The sequence below is a fragment of the Thalassophryne amazonica genome, chromosome 5 (assembly GCF_902500255.1).
Source record: "Thalassophryne amazonica chromosome 5, fThaAma1.1, whole genome shotgun sequence".
In the NCBI taxonomy this organism is placed as follows: domain Eukaryota; kingdom Metazoa; phylum Chordata; class Actinopteri; order Batrachoidiformes; family Batrachoididae; genus Thalassophryne; species Thalassophryne amazonica.
Genome location: NC_047107.1, coordinates 120,814,324 through 120,834,985, shown reverse-complemented (window position 1 = coordinate 120,834,985; position 20,662 = coordinate 120,814,324). Strand labels below are relative to the sequence as shown.

The 20,662-nt window shown below is 41.7% G+C and overlaps 1 protein-coding gene across 1 annotated transcript in view; it reads right to left on the bottom strand.

Annotated features, from left to right (window-relative positions):
- cnot6l (CCR4-NOT transcription complex, subunit 6-like) overlaps positions 1-20,662 on the bottom strand; it is a 44,627-nt gene that overhangs the window by 18,752 nt on the left and 5,213 nt on the right. Inside the window, 8 exon segments of the mRNA XM_034169610.1 lie at positions 4,044-4,062; positions 7,422-7,580; positions 11,380-11,537; positions 16,016-16,084; positions 16,196-16,285; positions 17,440-17,525; positions 17,830-18,016; positions 18,217-18,338. Of these exon segments, the coding sequence (XP_034025501.1) occupies positions 4,044-4,062; positions 7,422-7,580; positions 11,380-11,537; positions 16,016-16,084; positions 16,196-16,285; positions 17,440-17,525; positions 17,830-18,016; positions 18,217-18,328 (880 nt within the window). The 5' untranslated portion in view covers positions 18,329-18,338.

Below are 20,662 nucleotides of genomic sequence, written 5' to 3'. Positions count from 1 at the left end.
GTTCACTTTGGAAATGATCTGGTCGTTTCAGCCTGTCGATGGCCGCTCAGAGCGCGGCGCGCCCTCCGCCGCTGTGGGCCGTCTTTAATCCGGTTGTAATGCTCCTTAATCTGTGTGACACCCAGAGTATCCTCACCAAAAGCCGTCTGAATCTTCCGAATGGTTTCCACCTGGCTGTCTCTCACAGTTTCTGGAAAAATTTGATTCAGCTCTGCTCCAATTGCTCAGCAAATTTCCCTGACAATGAAAATCCGATGAGGGGGGTGGACCAGTGCTCACTCAAAGCCAGTGGTGTCAAAAGTACACACATTTGTTACTTAAGTAGAAGTATAGATACTGCAGTTTAAAAACACTCTGGTAAAAGTTGAAGTATCAACGTGACCTCTTTACTCAAGTAAAAGTGAAAAAGTATGTGCTCCAAAACCTACTTAAAGTATAAAAGTATAAAGTAACCTAAAAAAAAAAAGGTAGATGCCACTATATGAATTGAAAGCTTAATTTAAAAACTGATTCGTTCTACATGTGGCCCAAGACCCAAAACCCAAAATTACCCCCCAACACCACCTGCATAAAAATGTTTCAATTCTAGAAGCTCTGAAATGCAATCTGGGACTATTCCAGACAATAAACTGCAGTGAGTGCAGCATCCATTTAGTGAGGAAAAAAAAAAAAAAAAAAACTTTCCTTATTCAGATTCATTCCAGTAGTATTCTGCTCTTACTAGGATGCAGCAGTTTTCTAGTTTGGCAGATAGTTCTGGAGGAAATCACTGAAGAAATTAACACATTGACAATATGGTTTGACCGAAACAAACTGTCATTAAACTTAAATAAAACATGGATGAAATGGAGGTGTAAGAGTCACTAGGTGTTCACAGGAAACACTTATTTATTTCTGTATGTATGTATGTATGTTCATTGTTAGTTGCTTTTATATTTTATTTTCTGTTGTGTTTCTATTCAGGTTCTTTTTGTCTCTTTCTCTGAAATTGTATATAATAATTATCATTAGATTATTAATATATAAACAAAAATAAATTTAAGAAATATTACAATTTGAAAACAAATGCACCCGAACGTGAAGACAGCTGGAACTGCTTCATGCTAACTTAACATTGAAAATGCCATAGACATGCTAACATGTTAGCGTTGCTCCCATTTTTAAGTTATAAAATACATCTATCAACTGTTTCAGAAGACCATAACAGGTCGGTTTAACATAGAAAAGGTAAATAATACTCACAGAAGTATGCTCTTTAGGGTTTTAGTGGGGGAAAATTAAGCGAAAGAAAGAAAGAATAAACGAAACAATAGGTTGAAGCATTGCTTCAATCTGCAAACCACTGCTTCGACTGGTTCAAAATCCATTCCTTTATCTTCATTGATCCATGTTTCTGATATAGCAATTATGTTAATTTTTTTTTAAATTGACTTAAATATTCTTTAATGTTGTTAAAGTTTGCATACAGACTTCTGCTGTTGAAATGGATTATTGATAATTTGTTATCCGTTTTAATGATCCGATTAAACTGTTCATCTGTATAATAGCAACAACTGTCATTAATATTTGAGAAGAAATTATTGTCCGGGTCTATATCGTGCTCCAAGTCCAGTACATTGTGGTCTGTGTATTTAAATGTTCTCAGTTCTAGTTTTCCATGATCAGCAATCCTGTGAGTTATATCCTTCTTGTCTCCAGATGTAGATGACGTAGTAGATGAATAGGTTCCTCTGGTCTGTGTCATGGTGTTGTGATGTGTTTGTGTCCTCATACCTTATTGGTCGTATTTGTCCAGTTCCTTGATGTTCCTGATTACCATAACCTTCGCTTGTTCTGGTGTTCCGTTCAGTTTGATGAATGTTTTGCAGTTGGATGTCCATGTCTGTTGAATTTTTCCCTGCTGTTTTAAGAGACGAGCTTTCCTGGGGATGTCTGCGTTTCTTTTGGTCAGATGTTCATTGATGAATACGTTTGTTCCTTTGAGTTTCCGTCCCTGTTTTAACAATGCCATTTTATGTTTTCTGTTGACAAACCTCATTATAACTGCTCGCTTGTCTCCATCCTCTCTCCTGGGCAGGGGGTGGCACGCTTCAATGTTATTACAGTCCATTTGAATACCTTTAGATTGCAGGAAGTCAGCCACCTGTTGTTCCACTGAGCTGGCCTCCTGCTCACTGGCCTCCCCTCCGCTGTCTTCTGACACCGCCCGTGCGTAGGATCGAGGTTTAATATGAATTCCTGTAATAATAACGTCGTTCATCCTTGTGTACTGTTCCAACTCTGCAACACGGTTCTCCAGGTACACCAGACGCCGGTCTTTCTCAGCATTCTGGATCCGGAGAGTCTTCACTTGTTCCACCAGCTCCATAATGGATTTCTGCTGCATTTTAACAACAGAGATTTCCTCAGACAAAAAGTCCAGGGACTTCTTGATATCATCTCCCTCCTCCGCCGTCAGTGCCTTCTTCGGACCCATGGTCAGATAAATCCGCGCTGGCACCTCGGTAAAGCCGCGCCGGTGGATGTGCGCTGAGGCGTCAGCGCACATCCACCGGCGCTGAAGCCAAGAGTAACGAGGCTGTTTGTTTTAAAAATGTAAGGAATAGAAAGTACAGATACTTGTGTGAAAATGTAATAAGTAGAAGTCGGAAGTAGGCAGAAAAATAAGTAATGGAGTAAAGTATAGATACCTAAAAAGTGTACTTAAGTACAGTAACGAAGTATTTGTACTTCGTTACTTGACACCTCTGCTCAAAGCCTGCCCACAGGTGAATGACAGGCAGGCGTGAAAAAACTCACGCATGCGCACTAAGGTTCAAGCTTGGCTGATGCAAGCGCACGATTCAAATCCATATAGTTTTTTAAAAAAATAAAAAGGTTGGATAGTTTTCTAACAGACCTCATATACACACAGGTATGTAAAAGTTTGGGCACCCTGATGATTTTTCTTTATAAATCACTGGTTGTTTGGATCAGCAATTTCAGTTATATATATCATATAGCACACAAACACAGTGATATTTGAGAAGTGAAATAAAGTTTATAGGATTTACAGAAAGCGTGCAATAATTCTTTAAAGAAAATTAGGCAGGTGCATAAATTTGGGCACCCAAACAGAAAAAAATAATCAATATTTAGTAGATCCTCCTTTTGCAGAAATAACAGCCTCTAAACGCTTCCTGTAGCTTTCAATGAGAGTCTGGATTCTGGTTGAAGGTATTTTGGACCATTCTTCTTTACAAAACATCTCAGGTTTGTTGGTTTCTGAGCATGGACAGCCCACTTAAAATCACACCACAGATTTTCAATAATATTCAGGTCCGGGGACTGAGATGGCCATTCCATAATGTTGTACTTGTTCCTCTGCATGAATGCCTTAGTAGATTTTGAGCAGCGTTTAGGGTCGCTGTCTTGTTGAAAGATCCAGCCACAGCACAAGTTCAACTTTGTCAGTGATTCATGAACACTGTTCTCAAGAATCTGCTGATATTGACTGGAATCCATGTGACCCTCAACTTTAACAAGATTCCCAGTACCTGCACTGGCCACACAGCATGATGGAACCACCTCCAAAGTTTCCTGTACGTAGCAAGTGTTTTTCTTGGAATGCTGTGTTCTTTTTCAGCCATGCATACCGCCCCTTGTAATGTCCAAATAACTCAATTTTAGTTTCATCAGTCCACAGCACCTTATTCCAAAATTAAGCTGGCTTGTCCAAATGTGCTTTAGCAAACCTCAAGCGACTCTGTTTGTGGCATGTACACAGAAAAGGCTTCCTCTGCATTACAGCAACTCCTTATGCAAAGTGCGCTGTATAGTTGAACGATGCACAGAGACACTATCTGGAGCAAGATCATGTGGTAGGTCTTCAGAGCAGGTCTGTGGGTTGACTATGGCTGTTCTCACCATCCTTCTAGGGCTGCAGCTATTGATTATTTTAGTAATAGAGTGTTCTATTGATTAATCAAGTAATCGGATAAAAAGTACTTTGCGTTTTTAAACATCCTCAATAGTGCAGGGCTCTCCCTACTAAGCAATGGCACAATGTCGCTGCACCAAAGTCTTGACATTTTGCTGAAATGGCAATGGGATGTGTCTTTCTGTTTTGTTTTATTAACCATTTTTAAGTTTTTTTCTTAATGTTGGTGGACTGGGTCCCTGTGTGATTTTTTAAAATCTTTTTTTTTTTAAATCCTTCTTTCTCTACAATTCAGCAGATGCATTTCAGCTGGACATTGAACATGCAAGCTTCAACGTCGTTTTTTTATTTTATTTAAGCTACAGTGTTTGTGAAGCGTTGTGTGTTGCCCAAAATAGCTAAAATTAAAAAGTGAAACACTCAGTGCGAGTCTGAGCAAAACACAGTTGAAAGAGTGGACTTTTGCTGAGAGGATCTTTTTTCAGAAACTGTTTGTCAGTGTGGCCAGGAACAGAGCTGTAGCTTTGTCAGGGACTCCCCTCACACCGGGCAGAGAGACAGCAGCCGGCCGCAGGCGAATAGCCACTCCCCAAGTAGAGTGGACCGTGTGTTTTTTAAAAATAGACAAACACACTGCTTCACTTTAAATAAGCAGTAGGTCTATTTCAGGTGATCAATGTGGACAGTCTCTCTTAAAAGGCTATTTTTTTTACTCTGTCGTGTTGGAAAGGTGTAGCCATCGTTGCTAATTTGATTAGCTGTTATGCTCTAGTCTTCTTGTATTTGTGCAGAGCCACACACTACCCTGGCATATGTACTACAACATTAAAGCGTCGACGCACAGAAATTGCCTCTAACATTTTTTGTAATCGATTTACTCAACTAATCGTTTCAGTCCTACATCCTTCACTTCAGCTTATCTGGGATTTTTCTTGGCCTGCCACTTCGGGCCTTAACTATTACTGTGCCTGCGGTCTTCCATTTTCTCACTATGTTCCTCACAGTGGAAACTGACAGCTGAAATCTCTGAGATAGCTTTTTGTATCCTTCCCCCTAAACCATGACGTTGAACAATCTTTGTTTTCAGGTCATTTGAGAGTTGTTTAGAGGCTCCCATGTTGCCACTCATTAGAATAGATGCAAAGAGGATTAACATTTGCAAATGGCCACCTTAAATACAATTCTCATGATCGGATTCACCTGGGTAAGGAGGTCAAGGGTCAATGAGCTTACCAAACCAATGTGTCTGTGTTCCAATAATTAGTGCTAAATGTGTTCAAATCAACAAAATGACAAGGGTGCCCAAATTTATGCACCTGCCTAATTTTGTTTAAATAATTATTGCACACTTTCTGTAAATTTATATATATATATATATACATATATACATATACATATATACACACACACGAGGGCTGTCAATAAAGTAACGGTCCTTTTTATTTTTTTCAAAAACTATATGGATTTCATTCATATGTTTTTACGTCAGACATGCTTGAACCCTCGTGCGCATGCGTGAGTTTTTCCACGCCTGTCGGTGACGTCATTCGCCTGTGAGCACTCCTTGTGGGAGGAGTCTTCCAGCCCCTCGTCGGAATTCCTTTGTCTGAGAAGTTGCTGAGAGACGGGCGCGTTGTTTGATCAAAATTTTTTCTAAACCTGTGAGACACATCGAAGTGGACACGGTTCGAAAAATTAAGCTGGTTTTCAGTGAAAATTTTAACAGCTGATGAGAGATTTTGAGGTGATTCTGTCGCTTTAAGGACTTTTCACGGTGCAAGACGTCGCTCAGCGCTCTCAGCCGCCATCGTCAGCCTGTTCAAGCTGAAAACCTCCACATTTCAGGCTCTATTGATCCAGGACGTCGTGAGACAACAGAGAAGTTTCAGAAGAAGTCGGTTTCAGCATTTTATCCGGATATTCCACTGTTAAAGGAGATTTTTTTAATGAAAGACGTGCGGACGGGTCCGCGCGTCGGGACGCAGCCGATGCGGTGCGGCAGCACAGGAAAAACACCTCCGTGTTGATAACCATTTGTAAAATCCAGGTGGCTTTTGATGGCTTTCAGTGGAGTGAGTATATGAGAAATTGTTTAACAGCTGGACATGTTCCAACTTGTCCTTAAGGCTTTCAACAGAGGTGTTTTTCCTGTGGCGGAGCGTCGCAGCGGCTGCGAGCCGACGTGCGGACCCGTCCGCACGTTTTTCATTAAAAAAATCTCCTTTAACAGTGGAATATCCAGATAAAATGCTGAAACCGACTTCTTCTGAAACTTCTCTGTTCTCTCACGACGTCCTGGATCAATAGAGCCTGAAATGTGGAGGTTTTAAGCTTGAACAGGCTGATGACGCCGCCTGAGAGCGCTGAGCGACGTCTCGCACCGTGAAAAGTCCTTAAAGCGACAGAATCACCTCAAAATCTCTCATCAGCCGTTAAAATTTTCACTGAAAACCAGCTTAATTTTTCGAACCGTGTCCATTTCAATGTGTCTCACAGGTTTAGAAAAAATTTTGATCAAACAAAGCGCCAGTCTCTCAGCAACTTCTCAGACAAAGGAATTCCGACGAGGGGCTGGACGACTCCTCCCACAAGGAGTGCTCACAGGTGAATGACGTCACCGACAGGCGTGGAAAAACTCACGCATGCGCAGGAGGGTTCAAGCATGTCTGACGTAAAAACATATGAATGAAATCCATATAGTTTTTGAAAAAAATAAAAAGGACCGTTACTTTATTGACAGACCTCGTATATATATATCCACATTATTTTCACTGCTCACGTTTTATTAGATTACATTTTGTCTTAATACAGAAAGCGGCATGGTGGCATCATGGGAGTGCAAAGACTTCTGGGACTAATGTGTAATGACTGTCTACTTATTCTGTTAATTGGAACATTTGTGCTTGTTCTTGGAGTGAGTTTTTTAAAGCCTGTAATGTCTAAATTAACAAGATGACACCATGATTCAACTGTTGTCATGAGTGGTTGGGTTCGAACGTACTGGTGGATGGGACGTTGCCACCTAGTGTTTAATTTATACATTTTCTTAATATTTTTTTGTCTCGCTGTTGTGACCACACAAGCACCTCAATCTCTCTCTTGTGCCTTTATTGAAGTGAAAAATGCAAGCAACACAGTTGCTGTTCAAAGTGATTAATATCACTTTGAACAGATGGAATCAGTTAATCAGTGAAATCACCTGGGGGAGTCAGTGGCTGCAAAGAAAACCTGCACCCTCTTGGCCCTTTCTGGAACAAGTTGCCCACCCCTGCCACAGATGGTTAACTGAGGCCATACCAAAATGCAAATGACAGTGAACATACATCCACAAGCACGCGCTTTAGAACATGTGGGATTTATCGACAGCGGATTCTAGGGCCATAAATACTCAAACTTTCATCCTCTCACAAACCTCCGTATTTAATTTGTCTGAATCTCATTCATCCTGCCAACAGTACGACACAAACAGAAATTCTTTGGGGCCTTCAGTAAAGTCTTAAACTCACTTGTCGGTCTTGAAGAACACGGCGCAGCCGTCTACGTGTTTCCTCTCCTGTTCAGACACCAGCTTGGCACGAGACTTTGGATAGAAGTACCCGTCGTAACCACGCTCCTTTAGTGTTTCCAAAAACAAGGTGTAGTACTGCTCCGTCTCCACCTCCTGCAGGTGCACAGGACAGATAAAAAATAAATAAATTATATATTATATATATAAAAAGACTTGAGCTCAAACACAAAACTCCAAGTCTGAAATGTGTGAAAACAGGCCGACGCTTTATCACCAACAACAAACCAAATATGAACTCTGGACAGCCAAACATGAAAAATGGAGGATATTATTTTGACTTGGCCTGTGAGATTTGATGAGTCTCTGCATATGTCACAAAGCAGCCAGTGTGACTGCTGACAACCACAGGAACCCACCTGTGTTTGACGTCCAAAGGTGTTTGGTTACACCAAACAACTTCTTTAGTGAAGGGTGAAAGTATTGGCTGCCTTTTACCTCATGAGTTAAAGCAATAAATTTTCATCTGACTGAAATTTTTTCCTGGCAAAAATCAATGCCAGTAATTCCCTAAAATGCGGGGTAGTGGATGACACACTCTTTTTTCCTCAATAAATACAATAAACACATTATACAGTATACAAATCTATTCTAAATAGCCTCTAAAGGAGAGAGAGAAAAAGCATAAAAAGAATGCAAGACCTGAACATAAAGGTAGATAAAAGGGTGGTGGGGGCGGGGGTGTAGTCTTGATTAAGAGATAAGACTTTATTGATCTCACAGTGGAGAAATTCATGTTACGTCAGTTCTTAAAAAACACACAAGATGGGTGCGAGTAGAGGAAAATGTGCATCAAACAGCGTGTGCAAGGATAAGCAATAATAATACTTGTAGCAATACAATGAAATAAGACGAGGTAGAAATAGAATATATATATATATATATATATATATATATAGACATACATACATACACACATAAGTACATATGCATATATATAACACTGATTGGAATTGAAAAAAAAAAATAGGAGCATCTTATTTACAATATGTGAAGTGGAATTTAGATGTGATAAGGTGACATTAGTGCTGGGATTTGTAAATGAGTTGTTACTGCACATGATTTGTGGACATTAATATTGCATGTGATTTGTGGACATATTATTGCATCTGGTTATTTCACAGTGTTATTGTACAGTCTGACAGCAGCAGGGAGGAACGACCTGCGGTATCGTTCCTTCTTGCATGGAGGGTGCCTCAGTCTGTCACCGAAGGAGCTGCTCAGCTCCACTACAGTCCGGTGCAGAGGGTAGAGAGGAGTTGTCCATGATGGATTTGAACTTGGTTAACACCCTCCTCTCAGCCACCTCCTCCAGAGACTCCAGAGGACAGCCCAGGACAGAGCTGGACTTCCTGACCAGCTTGTTCAGTCTCTTTCTCTCCCGCTCTGTGCTGCCCGGGGCCCAACAGACGACAGCATAGAGGAGAGCTGAGGCTACAACAGTGTCATAGAAGGTCTTAAGCAGAGGCCTGCTCACTCCAAATGATCTCAGTCTCCTCAGGAGGTGGAGGCGACTCTGGCCTTTCTTGTACAGGGCGTCAGTGTTGTGAGTCCAGTCCAGTTTGTTGTTGAGGTGAACACCCAGGTATTTGAAACTGTCCACGGTCTCCATGTCCTCCACCTGGATGTTCACCGGTGGGTGAGGTGGTGGTTTACTCCTGAAGTCGATCACCATCTCCTTCGTCTTACTGGTGTTGAGACACAAGTTGTTGTGCTCACACCAGTCAACAAAGTCTGTGATGACCGACCGGTACTCCAGCTCGTTCCCCTCAAACACATGACCCACAATGGCGGAGTCATCAGAGAACTTCTGGTGATGGCAGCTGTCCGTGTTGTAGGTGAAGTCCAAGGTGTATAGGGTGAAAAGGAAAAGCGAGAGGACGGTGCCCTGGGGGGTCCCGGTGCTGCACCTTACCACCTCAGACTGACAGCCGCGCAGCCACACGTACTGCGGGCGGTCAGTGAGGTAGTCGATGATCCAGGCAGCGAGATGTCCATCCACACCTGTGTCCTCCAGCTTCTCCCACAGCAGCGCAGGTCTGATGGTGTTGAAAGCGCTGGAGAAATCAAAGAACATGACTCTCACAGTGCTCCCGCCGGTCTCCAGGTGGGTGAGCACTCGCTGCAGCAGGTAGATGACAGCTTCATCTACCCCAATGTTGGGCCTGTAGGCGAACTGCAGTGGGTCCAGGATGTCGCTCACCACGGTGCAGAGGTGAGACAGGACGAGCCGCTCCATGGTCTTCATGAGGTGTGAGGTCAGGGCAACTGGTCTGTAGTGGGCTGGTTGCTTGGTGTGTGGTGTTTTGGGAACCGGGACCACACAGGACGTCTTCCACAGGGTGGGGGGGTCTGGGAGTGCCTTGTGTGGTGCTTCTGATTGGTGACGCAACAGGACTTTTTTACCGTTGCTACCATAGATGATTTTCTTATGGCAAACTACACACATGCATGCAATTTTTTTTTTGCACCATGATCAATAGGGCATGTCCTGACCTCCCTTCTCATCAAATCATGCCCATCTCCATCTATTTTTAATGCTTTTGTCGATGCTTCCAACGTCGGAACCTTGCTCTACAAACAACGCGTCCATGTTGATATCGTGTTATATGCTAGCTAACTATTCTGCAAGTCGGACATCGGTTACGTGATCTGCAGTGCGCCACGTCCCCAATTTAAAGTCAGTGAAAAGGAAGGGTAATTCTTTGTCTTATGTAATATTTTGAATGGTTCTAATCCAGTAAATGCGCCAAAAGTGTGCTGTGTCGCTGGCTGTACAGTCAATAAAATATAAACTTAGGGCCTAAAGCAATTGACAATGTTGTTTTGCTGTGCACAAAGTAACACTGTCGTGTCTTTTGAAAACGTGTGCGCACTGAGAAACTCAAAACTGGCTTATTCACATTTAATCGGTAAAATGCTCTCACTCGTAAAACAAACGTAGTGCACCGCAAGTTAAACTTTGTCAAAGCCATTTAAAGATCTCAATCGTGACACCTTTTTGTGGATTAATGTCACTAACCAGGACTCTTGGTGTGATTAAGACACGAGACTTGCCCGCCATGTCCCACCAGAGTTTTTATTTGTTCCTCATTAACGTGGCTTTTCCGAGGGGCAGCCAACTCTTAGACCCGGACTGGATCATTAATATCTGCCACTTCGCCAGTTCATCAACTAAAGCTAAAAATATTGCCCTCCGTTATGTGAGACATGACTCGTTCCTTCGCTGCCAGTGTCACGTCAGCTCACCGACAAGGTCAAGTTACGGCCCCTCGTGTAAAAAAAGAAAGAAGAAAAATATCCTTCATATGTGGTTTTTGTGGAGCTTCACTTATTAAGCGCTTTTCTTCCAAGTGACTCGTCCTCTGCTGCCGCCACCATCTGAGCGTCAGTCCTCCGGGCTGCAGGTCCGACATAAAAACCTCTCTCTCCCTCTCCGATGGACTTGCTCCTGCTGCTCTTTCGGCTCGGTTCCAATTGTCCATGCCATAGCAATTATAAAACAATGACATCACGTCGACTTAGTAGATTAGTTTTAATCAGATTCACCATCGCCAAAACAACAGTAAAATGAATCACCCGCTCTACTTGGGGAGTGTCTGTCAATGTTCCCATGAAGACAGGGAGGAGAAGGGCCGCGGCTCACGGCAAGAAGTAAACAGAGTGGAGAGGAAGGAAAATTCACACAGTCCCTTCCTCTGCAGTGCAGCGCCATCCACACTGACATTGCTGCTACTTTGATTAGCACAGAATGGGATGTTGCTTTGACAGTGAGAGTATCATAGTTCGGCCCCAAAACACGCATGACACCACGTGTGCGCGCGTATGTATGGTTAAATTTTCCAAATGAAGGAAATCCGTCATGGTGATGGAGAACTTTAACTCATGCTTTTACCTGCAAGCTGATGATGTCAGCGTCACAGTTAGTGATTTCCTCCATGATGCCCTTCTTCCGATATTCCCAGTTGAGGGCCCAGGAAGGACAGTACCCATACAGCTGTCGTGTTGCGTACTTGTCACACAGCACATTGTAGCACATGACCCTGAAGACGGCTGAACAGACAGGAAATCGGGAGTTAACCTACCAATTTTTTTTTCTTTCCACTGATTTCTGACCATTTCACAACCATCTTTAGAAAGTTATGAATACCAAAGACCTAAATTAATGCTGGCAGCAGAAGCATAAAATGTAGCAAATTATTAAAAAACTAATTTTAAGCAAGACTCAACCATTTTCACAACACTTGTTAAAAACACTGGGTCTGACCAGAAGGAGCAGCTGCTGATCTGTAAGGCAATTTAGCAGAAAGGGGTGGAGCCACTGTATTTTATCATATATGTCATTACAATCGCATACTGGAGCGTTCCCTGGAGGTTAGCATTAGTTCACATGGACGTTTATAATCTAACAATGCACAAAAGGTGGATCAATAATGAAAGCCAGGCCAATAATGCTGTTACCTGCCCACTACTTTGGTATGTTCTGGAACAGTGTGTTTTTTAATACTGTGGTAGTATCACACTGATCTAACACAGTATAAATGTGGCTGTAGCCTATTCAGCGGCAGCCACCACAACTCCCGACTGCTTGACAGAACCAAAGTTTGCTTGATTTGTTTTAGTAAATGTGTGTTACGGTGATGTTCCTGTATCATGTTTGTTAATGTCTTGGTAAGATGCCTTGTAAATCACCTCAAAGGTTTATCTGGTTCCACAAACAGGGTTTTTAGATTGTAAAGTGTTTATTTATGACTAACTTTTACAACATACCAAAGAAAAAGTACCAAACATATCAGATTTATAGAGATATACAGCTGTCTGGGCATGTATTCCACCAGATTGGCAATCACCGTATCACATCACTCAGCATTTATTTTGGCCCTGTGTAACTGGCGGCATAGCTAACACTTGTCTCTTGTCAATGTAACACACCCACTCTGACTGAAAATGAATGGCAGCTGGTCATTTTACCTCTGACTCTTATAGCTAATGTGAATAAAGGGTAAATAGATGTTCTTTGTTTGAGGAGTGATTGTGAATAAGGTTTATATGTGCTTGAGTGGTATCAGTGTTAACAACATAATTTTATTCCCAGCCCGATTGTTAATTACTGTTAGCGCTCCATGTCATTAGAAGCCATCGGCCTAACCATAGCAACCTCCAAAATCATTTCTTTGTGTAATTACGAATGTGGATACTTTGGGCCATGCAGACGGTACTTTTAGATATTTAACTTTTAGCATATGTAAAAAGAGAGCAAATCAGGTTGTGACCGAGTATAAAAATATACCTGGAGAGTTGAAAAAAACTTGATGTACAACTTCAGTATAACATCTCTGTTGGTCTGAGCTTTGGTATGAACTTTTTCAGACGTTCATAACAAGTTTTGCACAAATTATTCTTGCCAGTTCTGGCCATCGTTTATCACAAGAGTCTGCAAATGCAAAGGACAAATGTCATATGTATCCAGGCGTGACCAATGACAATAAATACTCCTCTTCTGTGGGTGAAGACGGAGGTTATCCAAGGTGAAGTCAAACTGATAGAAACTTTCTTTTATTCTTTGTGAGCACTAAATGTTCAGTAACTCTTTTCAAAATGGTCAGATTGTATTTTTTTTCTTTTTTAGATTTTCTAGTTTTCTTTCCCTCCCTTTGTAGGCTGAATAAAACTATTCAATTAATTTTCCTCCAAACATGACGCCTGGCATTCACACAAATCAGTTCAATCTCTGTTTCATCAGACCAGAGACTTTTGTTTCTCATGGTCTGAGAGTCATTCAGGTGCCTTTTGGCAAACTCCAGGTGGGCCCCATGTGCCTTTTACGAAAGAGTGGCTTCCGTCTGGCCACTCTACCATACAGGCGTGATTGGTGAATTGTTGTCAAGATGGTTGTCTTTCTAGAACGTTCTCCAGAGGAATGCTGGAGCTCTGACAGAGTGACCATCGGATTCTTGGTCACCTCCCTGACTAAGGCCCTTCTCCCCCGATCGCTCAGTTTAGACGGACGGCCAGCTCTCAGAAGAGTCCTGGTGGATCTCAACATCATCTATTTACAGATGATGGAGGCCACTGTGCTCATTTGGACCTTCAAAGCAGCAGAAATGTTTCTGTACCCTTCCCCAGATTTGTGCCTCAAGACAATCCTGTCTCAGAGGACTACAGACAATTCCAATGACTTCATGCTTGGTTTGTGCTCTGACATGCACTGACAACTACTGGACCTTATATGTAGACAGGTGTGTGTGTCTTTCCAAATCATGTCCAGTCAACTGAATTTACCCCAGGTGGACTCCAATTAAGCTGTATAAACACCTCAAGGATGATCAGTGGAAACAGGAGGCACCTGAGCTCAATGCTGAGCTTCATGGCAAAGGCTGTAATTACTCATGTACATGTGATTTCTTAGTTTTTATTATTAAATTTGCAAAAATTAAAATAAAAAAAAAAACTTTCACATTGTCATAATGTACGAGGTCTGTCAATAAAGCAACGGTCCTTTTTATTTTTTTCAAAAACTATATGGATTTCATTCATATGTTTTTACGTCAGACATGCTTGAACCCTCGTGCGCATGCGAGAGTTTTTCCACGCCTGTCGGTGACGTCATTCGCCTGTGAGCACTCCTTGTGGGAGGAGTCGTCCAGCCCCTCGTCGGAATTCCTTTGTCTGAGAAGTTGCTGAGAGACTGGCGCTTTGTTTGATCAAAATTTTTTCTAAACCTGTGAGACACATCGAAGTGGACATGGTTCGAAAAATTAAACTGGTTTTCAGTGAAAATTTTAACAGCTGATGAGAGATTTTGAGGTGATTCTGTCGCTTTAAGGACTTCCCACGGTGCGAGACGTCGCTCAGCGCTCTCAGGCGCCGTCGTCAGCCTGTTCAAGCTGAAAACCTCCACATTTCAGGCTCTATTGATCCAGGACGTCGTGAGAGAACAGAGAAGTTTCAGAAGAAGTCGGTTTCAGCATTTTATCCGGATATTCCACTGTTAAAGGAGATTTTTTTTAATGAAAGACGTACGGACGGGTGCCGACGCGGTGCGGCGGCACAGGAAAAACACCTCCGTGTTGATAACCATTTGTAAAATCCAGGCGGCTTTTGATGGCTTTCAGTGGAGTGAGTATATGAGAAATTGTTTAACAGCAGGACATGTTCCAACTTGTGCTTAAGGCTTCCAACAGAGGTGTTTTTCCTGTGGCGGAGCGTACGAGCCGACGCGCGGACCCGTCCGCACGTCTTTCATTAAATAATCTCCTTTAACAGTGGAATATCCGGATAAAATGCTGAAACCGACTTCTTCTGAAACTTCTCTGTTCTCTCACGACGTCCTGGATCAATAGAGCCTGAAATATGGAGGTTTTCAGCTTGAACAGGCTGACGACGGCGGCTGAGAGCGCTGAGCAACGTCTCGCACCGTGGGAAGTCCTTAAAGCGACAGAATCACCTCAAAATCTCTCATCAGCCGTTAAAATTTTCACTGAAAACCAGCTTAATTTTTCGAACCGTGTCCACTTCGATGTGTCTCACAGGTTTAGAAAAAAATTTTGATCAAACAACGCGCCAGTCTCTCAGCAACTTCTCAGACAAAGGAATTCCGACGAGGGGCTGGACGACTCCTCCTACAAGGAGTGCTCACAGGCGAATGACGTCACCGACAGGCGTGGAAAAACTCACGCATGCGCACGAGGGTTCAAGCATGTCTGACGTAAAAACATATGAATGAAATCCATATAGTTTTTGAAAAAAATAAAAAGGACCGTTACTTTATTGACAGCCCTCATATTGTGTATAATTTTGAAGGAAAAATGAATATCATCCATTTTAGAATAAGGCTGTAACATAACATGGAAAAAGTGAAGCGTTGTGAATACTTTCTGGATGCACCGTAGTAACCGTTCATTTCTGCTCATTTGTTTAAGAGTACTGGTAAATATAATCTTACAGTCTGTTGTGTAATCAAACTTGGAACAGTAAACTGGATCCTGATTCTGTGTTTTCTCAAGACACCTCATGTTTATAGATGGCTCTACTTGTAGCTATTGCTGGCTGCACACATACAGGTGATAATGTCTTTTTGATTGCACTGCTCCTACTCATCCTAAAAACTCTGACTGAGAAGGTTTAGTATTATGTGATTTCTGGCGAGTCCCTCCTCCTCTTTCTCCATTTCAGTGTCTGTGTGTGTGTGTGCAACACAAATGTTGTGCAATTACTTAAAAATAGGCAAGAAAATTGACCAAGATAAGTGTGAGAAAGAACAGGGGTGTTATGAAATTATTTTCTTGTGGGCTAAATCTGGAGCCTGAGCTGTTACTTTGATACAACAGTCTTCAGCATCACAGTAAACATGAACCAAACTTTGTTAAAGTTGTGGTCAAACAGTGAATTTTACATGAAAATGGTGCAGAACTCTGGCGCAAAAAAAAAAAAAAAAAAAAAAAAAAAAAAAAAAAAAATCAAAACATGAAAACTGATAGATGCAGACATTAAATCATCTCAGACATTGTTACTTGTGTGATGTGAGTCACCTGTGGAAATCATTTGGTCTCGCTCCTTCAGAGTGATCCATGGTCTTTGGGGGAGCTGTTCTGGGTGCACTGAAAGAAGCAGGACCAGAGAGGGGAAAGCGATTAGTTCTTCACGTTTACGCTAAATCACCAGTTTAACATCCATGAGTACGGACTTAACGGTGACGTGGCGATGACTACCTGCTAGATTGTCGAGCATGTAGTTCAAAAGCTTTCTGGTTCCGTCTGGCTCCTGGTACAGATTGAGGATGTCCTGGGACAAAGGATTTCCTGTATGCCAAATAAAAATTGCATAGCATTAGAGAAATGGGGGTTGGGGTGGGGGGGAACAGATCTGTGATAACGATACCCTTTACTCAGCCATAGTAGTTTCATGCGTGGTAGAAATCTTTGCAAACATTGACCTGATTTAACAAACTAGTCAACCTCTGTATGTAGTTGACAAATGGACCCAAAAAAAAAAAAAAAGTCCCGTCTCCCGTTGAAGACGAAAGACCAGACATTTTCTGTGTGAACTTTAACAGTAATCCTGTTTCTGAGAAACACAAAATTCCAATTATTTTACTAGTTGTCATTCCAGTCTTGGATGAAGGCAAGAAAATTTGGTCTCAAAGTCATTCAAGGCTTCACAGCTACACAGAATTTTTATTTTTGTGGAGGAGGTGACAGCATTGAACTTGTGACCAGAGGATCCTTCGACAAGTTTGATTCATGAAAATTCAGTAAGGTATATCTTATATTCCAATTCTAAGGTGGAACTATGCCAGTATACAAAGGTATATCTAAATATCTAAAAAGGAAGAATACAATAGGAGAGTAGAAAAGAGTAGAGTAGAGCCACTTAGGTGCCTGGTCTTGAGAACCAGAGATGGTAGGTTGTCAAACAGGTAACTCACTAAGGTGCGTTGGAGCACCTTAGTGAGCAGTACCCTAGTTGCTCCCGGGGCGCAGTTGAGCCCCTCGCATGGCAGCAAGTTGACATTGGTGTGTGTGAGAGAGAGAGAGAGAGAGAGAGAGAGAGAGAGAGAGAGAGAGAGAGAGAGAATGGGCAAATACCACTGTGAAGCACTTTGAGTGTCTACAGCAAATGCGGTCTATTTATTTATTTTATTTGTTTATACAATATTTAGATCATGCGAACACTATTTTGTTTTGGTGAAATTTTAAATGAAACACCTATAATAAAGTGATTCTGTCAAAATATCACTATTTTAAGCTTTTAATTAATTAATCATTACATTTTTTTGTATGACCAAAGCTGCCTTGCACGAGTAGTTCAAGGACTGCCAGGAAGACAACAATCTTTATTTGTACAGTTTCTAGTTATGATAAACAGTGTAACCTCTGCATTTAAAAACAAACAACATGAAAATTCAAGGCTGACAAAGTAAGAGAGAGACGAGACACAGTAAGAACTTACTCACCTTTCAGCCCCAGGGTTTGTAATTGGAAAAGCCTCCCAAGTTCATAAGGCAGAACTCTTAAAAGATTGTTGTTTAAAAGCAATTCCCTGCCAGAAAGAAGGAAAAGTTATTTTTTGCTGGGGTTTCACTCCTTTCCTTCCATCTTGTTACTTCTATTGTTCATTCTTTAAAAGCACTGCATGGTCACCTTTGCACAATAACATCAAAGAATGTTTTTGTGAGACAAAAATCTGAAAAAAATTAATTTGTGCAACAGAATGATAGATTTCTATCTTCTTGAAAACCCTCAAATTTAGGTTTGAATCCCACAGTTTGGGAATCAAAGTGGCTGACTTGAAAATGAAAACTTGAAGTAGCAATATCATAGATTTTATCCTGTAGACGGCAGACCTGAGAGAGACCATGTTGCCCAGTTCGGCGGGCAGGCTGCGGAGCTTATTGGACGACAGGTTCAGGTAAACCAGGTTGGGCAGCTTGGAGATTTCTGGCGGGATGCGGGTCAGGTTGTTGTCATTGATGTGCAGCGCTGTGAGGTGGGTGAGTGCCCACAAGGAGCTGCTCAGACTCTTCACCCGCCCTACGTCAAGACAGAGATGTGCAAATAAGTCCATAAACGCAAGGAAGATTAACAAGATTTTACATCGGCGGCTCTTCAACTCGACTCCTGAAAACCAAATTCCGTACTGAAACTTGTGATGTAAGTGTACCTGTGTGCATTATATACACATGTGCTGCAGTGCATCTGCTTGGCTGTTTTTGTGTTGAAGGTGGACTGACCAGATATCTCGAGCTCAGCCCAGTGGGACTTCTTCCCACTGGCCGCCTCCTCAGCTGACATGATGGTGTAACATCTGCGAGGATCAGGAGGATCATATTTTTCCTTTGGCATGCCGGTTAATCTAAAAATAAATAAATAAATAAAAATACACTTGAAAACAGAGCAAAGATCACAGACGTGTGAATCAACAATCCTGACAAAAATATAACAACTAAGCCAAAAGCTGTTCAAAACAAAGACTGGGTATTATAGGAGACATTTCCCTTAAATGGCACCCCAACCTTGAAGAAAGTAGGTTTTCACCAAACAAAGTCTCTTATTGATCAGGGGAGAGGGGTGCAAATAATTATTATAATTATTATTCCAAAAGAGAGTAAATTCATTTGTTCCCTCAAAATTTGACTCACAATGACAGCATAAAAAGTTTATTTTTTTATATATAAAATATAATTTAAGGGGCTTGTATCATTTTAAAATTGCTGGCGCTCGGACAACCAGGAAAGGCTTTTGTGTTTCTACTTGTGGCCCTAAAATATGGAATAATCTGTTGAAGGAACTCAAGCGAAGTCCAAATGTCAATCAGTCACGAATATAAGGAAATGATGTTCTCTGAATATGTGAAAGTTGTCTAAATTCTCTGAAAATTCAATATATGGTTGAAGGACTATACAGCTGTTGGTTAAAGTATGGACAATTAAGTTATTAATTTTGTACTTTTTTTTTTATTATGCGATGTGTGCTGTTATCGGTGTGGATATGATTAGGAATTTGAGTTTATTGATTATTTTAAGATGTCTGTGTTTGCTGTTCTGCTCACTTTGTTTTGTTTGGGTTTGCTGTGATAAGTAAAAGTTACTGAGGTAAAAGGAGCAGGTGTATATAAGCTTTGCTTCTGCCTACACCCTTTCGGTTGCATGGGTTGACTGGCTGAGAAATCAGTTTTGTTTTGTTTTATTGCAAACTGCTGAATAAACTTGATCTTTTTTTTTTGCAAATTTATTAAAAATAAAAAAACTAAGAAATCCCATGTGCATAAGTATTCACACCCTTTGCTCAATACTTTGATGCACTTTTGGGAACAATTACAGCCTCAAGTCTTCTTGAATATGATGCCACAAGCTTGGTGCAGCTATCTTTGGGCAGTTTGGCCCATTCCTCTTTGCAAAAAAAGTTTTTTTTTTATTTTTGAGAATTTATATATATATATATTTATATATATATATATATATATATATATATATATATATAAAAAAAGTAAGAAATCACATGTACATACATATTCACACCCTTTGCTCAATACTTCGCTGATGCCACATGGTGCACCTATCTTTGGGCACTTTTGTCTGTTCCTCTTTGCAGTACCTCTCAAGCTCCATCAGGTTGGATGGGGAGCGTCGGTGCACAGCCATTTTCAGATCTCTCCAGAGATGTTCAATCTGATTCAGGTCTGGGCTCTGACTGGACCACTCAAGGACATTCACAAAGTTGTCCTGAAGCTACTCCTTTGATATCTTGGCTGTCTGCTTAGGGTCATTGTCCTGCTGAAAGATGAACCGTCGCCCCAGTCTGAGGTCAAGAGCGCTCTGGAGCAGGTTTTCATCCAGGATGTCTCTGTACATTGCTGCATTCATCTTTCCCTCAATCCTGACTAGTCTCCCAGTTCCTACTGCTGAAAAACATCCCCACAGCATGATGCTGCCACCACGCTTCACTGTAGGGATGGCTGGTTTCCTCCAAACATGACGCCTGGCATTCACACCAAAGAGCTCAATCTTTGTCTCATCAGACCAGAGAATTTTGTTTCTCATGGTCTGAGAGTCCTTCAGGTGCCTTTTGACAAACTCCAGGTGGGCTGCCACGTGCCTTTTACTAAAGAATAGCTTCTGTCTGGCCACTCTACCATACAAGCCTGATTGGTGGATTGCTGCAGAGATGGCTGTCCTTCTGAAAGGTTCTGCTCTCTCCACAGAGGAATGCTGGAGCTCTGACAGAGTGACCATCAGATTTTTGGTCACCTCCCTGACTAGGGATGGGTATCGAAAACTGGTTCCTGTTAACAGGACTTGACATAGCCATTTGCCCGCTGGCCTGGCACCAATCTGGCCCACTTTCGGGCCACTACAATTCATCAAATGAGGCGTGCTTGGGCCACTACAAAAATACGCAAAATTCTATTTATTTTACCATATTTTGTGGCGGCAAAGTCGAATTTCTTCACATCTCCATGTCAAACTTCACAGAGTCCGCCATGTTTGTTTTGGTCTTGCTCCATGCTTCCGCAGAATCTCGCGCACATTGAAATGTATGTTTTAGATGCGTGGAGCGTGCGTTCGGCCGTTTCCATTACTGATCTTCGGCAATGTTCCTTAGCATCTTTAAATGTGCGGGAAGCTGCAGGAAATGAAGACGAATAAGACACAATCTAACAAAACGCTTTGAAATTCA